Raw genomic sequence first — 5921 nt, 5'->3', positions numbered from 1 at the left:
ACCCCTCCCCAAAATCCCTGTGACCCCCCCAGAAATCCATGGGGACACCCCCGGCAATGTCCCCAAAATCCTTGGGGACACCCCCAGGAATGTCCCCAACCCACCCTGGGTGTCCCCAGACCCCTCCCCAAATTCACCAGGAGCCCCCAAATTCCTCGGGTCCCCCCTCCCCTCCAGGGGCCTCGCCCCCTCCCCAAAATATTTTGGGGTGTTCTGGGGGGGTGGCGGGGGCAGAGCATTGCCCCCTCCCCAAATTTGGGGCTGGGGACTCCCTACATTTGGGGGGAAACCCCCAAAAAGGGGTTCCCCAATATTTTGGGGGGGGTCGCACCCTGACCAACCCCCCCCTCCCCAAATTTCCTTGCAGGAGGCGTGGGGCAGCCCCCCCCCATCGCGGCCCCCCCCGCGGAGGTAAGGGGGGTTTGGGGGGGATTTTTGGGGTGATTTTGGGGTTTTTTGGGGGTTTTTGGGGTGATTTGGGGGGGCTGACGCTCTGTGCTCTCTCCGCAGCCCCCCCGGCTTTTCCGCTCCCCCCTGGGGCTGCACCCTAGGGACAGTGCCACCCTGGGGACAGTGCCACCCTTGGGGACAGTGCCACCCTTGGGACAGTGCCACCCTTGGGGACAGTGCCACCCCCGTGTCCCCATGTCCCCAACAACGCGGGGGGAAGGGGAGGTGAGGGGAGGGGTCCTGGGCGGGTGGTGACAATGGTGACATCGGTGACAATGGTGACATCGGTGACAATGGTGTCGCTGTCCCCAGGTGCCACACCCCGGTGCCACCAAGGACTGTCTGCTGCTCTGCGCCGCCGGCCTGCGCCCCCCGCCCGCGCCCCCCGGGACCCCCCCCTAATTCGGGGCTGTCCCCGGGGTGTCCCCGGGGTGTCCCCAGGGTGTCCCCGAGGTGTCCCCTCCTCCACTTTGTTGCACTTGACCCCCCCTTTCCCACGGGGGGGGGCGCCTGTACAGAGACCCCCCCCCAAAATTTGAGACCCCTCCCCAAAATCCGAGACCCCTCCCCAAAATCACGGGACCCCGCCCCAAAATCGCACCGGGCACTGAGAGGGGGGGGCGGGTCCCCAAATCTGAGACCCCTCCCCAAAATCCTGTCCCCGCTCTGTCTCTCGCTGTCCCCTCGGTGTCCCATTGCTGTCCCCTCAATGTCCCCGCGCTGTCCCTCAATGTCCCTGCTCTGTCCCTCAGTGTCCCCGCTCTGTCCCCTCAGTGTCCCCGCTCTGTCCCCTTGGTGTCCCTCAGTGTCCCCACGCTGTCCCCTCAGTGTCCCCACGCTGTCCCCTCAGTGTCCCCGCTCTGTCCCTCGCTGTCCCCACTCTGTCCCCTCAGTGTCCGGTCCAACCCAGCCTGTCCCCGTTCTGTCTCTCGGTGTCCCCTCAGTGTCCCCGCTCTGTCCCTCAGTGTCCCCTCGGTGTCCTCGCTCTGTCCCTCAATGTCCCCACGCTGTCCCCTCAGTGTCCCCGCTCTGTCCCTCGGTGTCCCCTCAGTGTCCCCGCTCTGTCCCTCGGTGTCCCCACTCTGTCCCCTCAGTGTCCGGTCCAACCCAGCGTGTCCCCGTTCTGTCCCTCAGTGTCCCCTCAATGTCCCTGCACTGTCCCTCAATGTCCCTCAGTGTCCCCTCAGTGTCCCCGCGCTGTCCCTCAGTGTCCCCACTCTGTCCCCTCGGTGTCCCCGCACTATCCCCCAGTGTCCTCACTCTGTCCCTCGCTGTCCCTGCTCTGTCCCCTCAGTGTCCCCGCTCTCTCCCCACGCTGTCCCCTCAATGTCCCCGCTCTGTCCCTCGGTGTCCCCACTCTGTCCCCTCAGTGTCCGGTCCAACCCAGCGTGTCCCCGTTCTGTCCCTCGGTGTCCCCTCAGTATCCCCGCTCTGTCCCCTCAGTGTCCCCGCTCTCTCCCCTCAGTGTCCCCTCGGTGTCCCCGCGCTGTCCCCTCAATGTCCCCACTCTGTCCCTCAGTGTCCCCTCGCTATCCCCGCGTTGTCCCCTCGCTGTCCCCGCTCTCTCCCCTCAGTGTCCCCTCAGTGTCCCCGCTCAGTGTCCCCTCAGTGTCCCCGCTCTGTCTCTGTGTCCCCGCTCTCTCCCCTCAGTGTCCCCTCGGTGTCCCCTCCCCGGCCACGCCGGTGCCACCCGGGTGCCAAAAAGTCTCTTTAGTATAAATAACGGGGGGGGCGCGGTGGCCCCGCGGGGACAATAAAGTGACGAAGGCACGGGGGGGGGAGGGGAGGGGACCAGACTCACAGAGACCCCGGGCCGTGCCCAGGTGCAGATGAGCCCCTCCTGGCAGGCTGGCACAATACAAACCTGGAGCTCCTGACACCCCAAACCCCCCTCAAACACCACAAATTTCCTCTAAATCCCCTCTGAGACCCCCCAAATCCCCTCGGAGACCCCTCCCCAGACTCACAGAGACCCCGGGCCGTGCCGAGGTGCAGATGAGCCCCTCCTGGCAGGCTGTCACCATACAAACCTGGAGCTCCTGACACCCCAAACCCCCCTCAAACACCACAAATTTCCTCTAAATCCCCTCTGAGACCCCCCAAATCCCCTCGGAGACCCCTCCCCAGACTCACAGAGACCCCGGGCCGTGCCCAGGTGCAGATGAGCCCCTCCTGGCAGGCTGGCACAACACAAACCTGGACCTCCTGACACCCCCAAACCCTACCCCAGACCCTCAAATCCCCTCTAAACCACCCCAAATCCCCTCGGAGACCCCCCAAATCCCCTCGGAGACCCCTGCCCGCACTCACAGAGACCCCGGGCCGTGCCCAGGTGCAGATGAGCCCCTCCTGGCAGGCCGTCACGATGCAATCCTCCAGGAACAGCAGCACCGTCAGCCTCTCCTGGGCCATTTTCTTGCACACCAGCGGCTCCAGCAGCGGCACCTCGTGCAGCCGCGGGCACAGCGCCGTGCCCAGCACCTTGGCCATGTCCAGAGACCCCCGCGAGCCCCCCGGGCCGCCGCCGGGGGGGGGTTTCTCGGCGTTGCCCCCTCCCCGGCTGATGTTGCCCAGGCTGTGGTAACGTTTGTGCTCCTTCTCGGGGGCGCCGCGGGGGTCCCGCAGGGTCAGCGTGGCGAAGCGCCCCACGCTCAGCACCGGGGGGACCCGCGGCGAGACCTGGGGACCCCCGCCGGGCTGCGGGAGGCTGTTGGAGCGGGACAGCGAGCGCGGCAGCCCCGGCACGGAGGGCGGCGGGTCCCCGGCGGCGGGGGGGGCGCGGGGGGGGGGCGGCCGGGGGGCCAGCACGTCCTCGGTCAGGTCCCACGGCACTGCGGGTGACACGGGGGACCCCGGCGGGTGACACGGGTGTGTCCCGACGGGTGACACGAGCGACACGGTGACCCGGGAGGTGACACGGGTGTGTCCTGGCGGGTGACACGTCAGGTGACACGGGTGACACGGGTGTGTCCTGGCGGGTGACACGGCGGGTGACACGGGTGTGTCCTGGCGGGTGACACGGCGGGTGACACAGGTGACAGCTACACCACGGTGCCACTCGGGGAGCCGCCGTTCTGCGAGGACAGGCCCTGCGGGGGGAAGGAGGGAGGGAGGGGACAGCGGTGTCACCGGGGGAGGGGACACACGCCACTCCCTGTGACGTCACCGCGGGGACACCCCGGGGATTCCCCCCCAAGGCTCCGCCCCGTCCCCAAAATCCGCGGTTTGTCCCCCAAAAACTCAACCCGGACAGCCCGAATCCCATCCGGGACACCCCAAATCCCCCCTAAACCACCCCAAATCCCATCCGGGACACCCCGAATCCCCTCCCGGACACCCCAAAACCCCCTAAACCACCCCAAATCCCATCCGGGACACCCCAAAACCCCTCTAAACCACCCCAAATCCCATCCAGGACACCCCAAATCCCATCCGGGACACCCCGAATCCCATCCGGATACCCCAAATCCCCCCTAAACCACCCCAAATCCCCCCTAAACCACCCCAAAACCCCTCCGGGATGTCCCAAATCCCCTCTAAACCACCCCAAAACCCCTCCGGGACACCCCAAAACCCCTCCCGGACACCCCGAATCCCCTCCCGGATGCCCCCAGACCCACGGGGAGCCTCGGGTCGCCCCCGGGGACAGACGAGCCTGTCCCGAGATCCTGTCACCATGTGGTCCTGGTGATGCTGGGACCCCAAAATCCCCCCAAATCCCCACTAAACCACCCCAAATCCCCTCTGAGAGCCCCAAATCCCCTCGGAGACCCCCCAAATCCCCTCGGAGACCCCTCCCCAGACTCACAGAGACCCCGGGCCGTGCCCAGGTGCAGATGAGCCCCTCCTGGCAGGCTGGCACCTTACAAACCTGGACCTCCTGACACCCCAATTCCTCCCTAAACCATCCCAAATCCTCTCTGAGACCCCCCAAATCCCCTCGGAGACCCCTCCCCAGACTCACAGAGACCCCGGGCCGTGCCCAGGTGCAGATGAGCCCCTCCTGGCAGGCCGTCACGATGCAATCCTCCAGGAACAGCAGCACCGTCAGCCTCTCCTGGGCGATTTTCTTGCACACCAGCGGCTCCAGCAGCGGCACCTCGTGCAGCCGCGGGCACAGCGCCGTGCCCAGCACCTTGGCCATGTCCAGAGACCCCCGCGAGCCCCCCGGGCCGCCGCCGGGGGGGGGTTTCTCGGCGTTGCCCCCTCCCCGGCTGATGTTGCCCAGGCTGTGGTAACGTTTGTGCTCCTTCTCGGGGGCGCCGCGGGGGTCCCGCAGGGTCAGCGTGGCGAAGCGCCCCACGCTCAGCACCGGGGGGACCCGCGGCGAGACCTGGGGACCCCCGCCGGGCTGCGGGAGGCTGTTGGAGCGGGACAGCGAGCTCATGGGGCTCCCGAGGGTTCCTGGTGGCCCCGGGGAGGTCCTGCAGGTCCCAAAGGGTTCCCGGTGGCCCTGGGGAGGTCGGGCTGGTCCCAGAGGGCTCCCAAGGGTTCCTGGTGGTCCCATGGGTGATCCCAAGGGCTCCTGGTGGCCCCGGTGGCCCCTCACCTCCTCGTTGAAGAGCCGCCCGGCGCTGTCCTTCTTGGCCAGGTCCAGGTACTGCACCTGGCCGGCCGAGAAGCCCACGAGCAGCGGCAGCGTCTCGGCGCCCGCCGTGAACTGGTTGAAGTCGTGGCACGTGGGCTGCGTGCCCTTGTACACGCGCTTGTCGATGGGCCGCTGCAGGTCCAGCGCCTGCGGACACGGCACAGCGCGCTGGCACCCGCGGGGTGGCACTGGCACCTCCATGGTGGCACCTCCATGGTGGCACCGGCACCGCCACAGTGGCACTGGCACCCACGGGGTGGCACTGGCACCGCCACAGTGGCACTGGCACCGCCTCAGTGGCACGGGCACCGGCAGGGTGGCACTGGCACCTCCATGGTGGCACTGGCACCGCTATGGTGGCACTGTCACAGGCAGGGGATGTCACCCCCGGTGCTCCTCAAGGACTCTGTGCCCACCCTGGGTCACCAAAGGGGCTGCCAGGAGGGTCCTGGGGTCACTGTCACTGTCACCAGTGAGGTGGCACCGGCACTGGCGGGGTGGCACTGGCACCTCCATGGTGGCACTGTCACAGGCAGGGGATGTCACCCCCGGTGCTCCTCAAGGACTCTGTGCCCACCCCGGGCCACCACTGGGGCTGTCACCAACCCTGTAATCACTGTCACTGTCCCTGGGGTCACTGTCACTGTCTCTGGGGTCACTGTCACCAACCCTGGGTCACTGTCACTGTCCCTGGGTCACTGCCACCCACCCTGGGGTCACTGCCACCAACCCTGGGGTCACTGTCACCAACCCTGGGGTCACTGTCACTGTCCCTGGGTCACTGCCACCCACCCTGGGGTCACTGTCACCAACCCTGGGGTCACTGTCACTGTCCCTGGGGTCACTGTCACTGTCCCTGGGGTCACCTTTGCCCTCACTCCCC

At 67.2% G+C, this 5921-nt stretch overlaps 1 protein-coding gene across 1 annotated transcript; it reads right to left on the bottom strand.

Annotated features, from left to right (window-relative positions):
- Positions 1-3282: 3282 nt before the first annotated feature.
- On the bottom strand, positions 3283-5254 carry LOC120512337 (dystrophia myotonica WD repeat-containing protein-like). The gene is made up of 2 exons (XM_039730503.1): positions 4415-5254; positions 3283-3539 (listed from the first exon to the last, which is right to left on the bottom strand). The coding sequence occupies exons 1-2, from the start codon at positions 5237-5239 to the stop codon at positions 3492-3494; spliced, it is 873 nt and encodes a 290-aa protein (XP_039586437.1). The 5' UTR covers positions 5240-5254; the 3' UTR covers positions 3283-3491.
- Between the last annotated feature and the right edge of the window lie 667 nt (positions 5255-5921).

Source organism: Passer montanus, unplaced genomic scaffold (assembly GCF_014805655.1).
Source record: "Passer montanus isolate IOZ18808 unplaced genomic scaffold, ASM1480565v1 scaffold723, whole genome shotgun sequence".
Lineage (NCBI taxonomy): Eukaryota > Metazoa > Chordata > Aves > Passeriformes > Passeridae > Passer > Passer montanus.
The sequence above is the reverse complement of the archived record's forward strand: the minus strand, read 5'-3'. Positions and strand labels throughout refer to the sequence as shown.

Bases quoted from the DNA above. Each gene is read 5' to 3' on its own strand.
- LOC120512337 (XM_039730503.1), bottom strand. From the start codon at position 5,239: ATGGAGGTGCCAGTGCCACCCCGCGGGTGCCAGCGCGCTGTGCCGTGT. The intron at 3,540-4,414 runs GTGAGTCTGGGG...TTCCCCCCGCAG, and splicing joins GGGCACGGCCCGGGGTCTCT to GGCCTGTCCTCGCAGAACGG.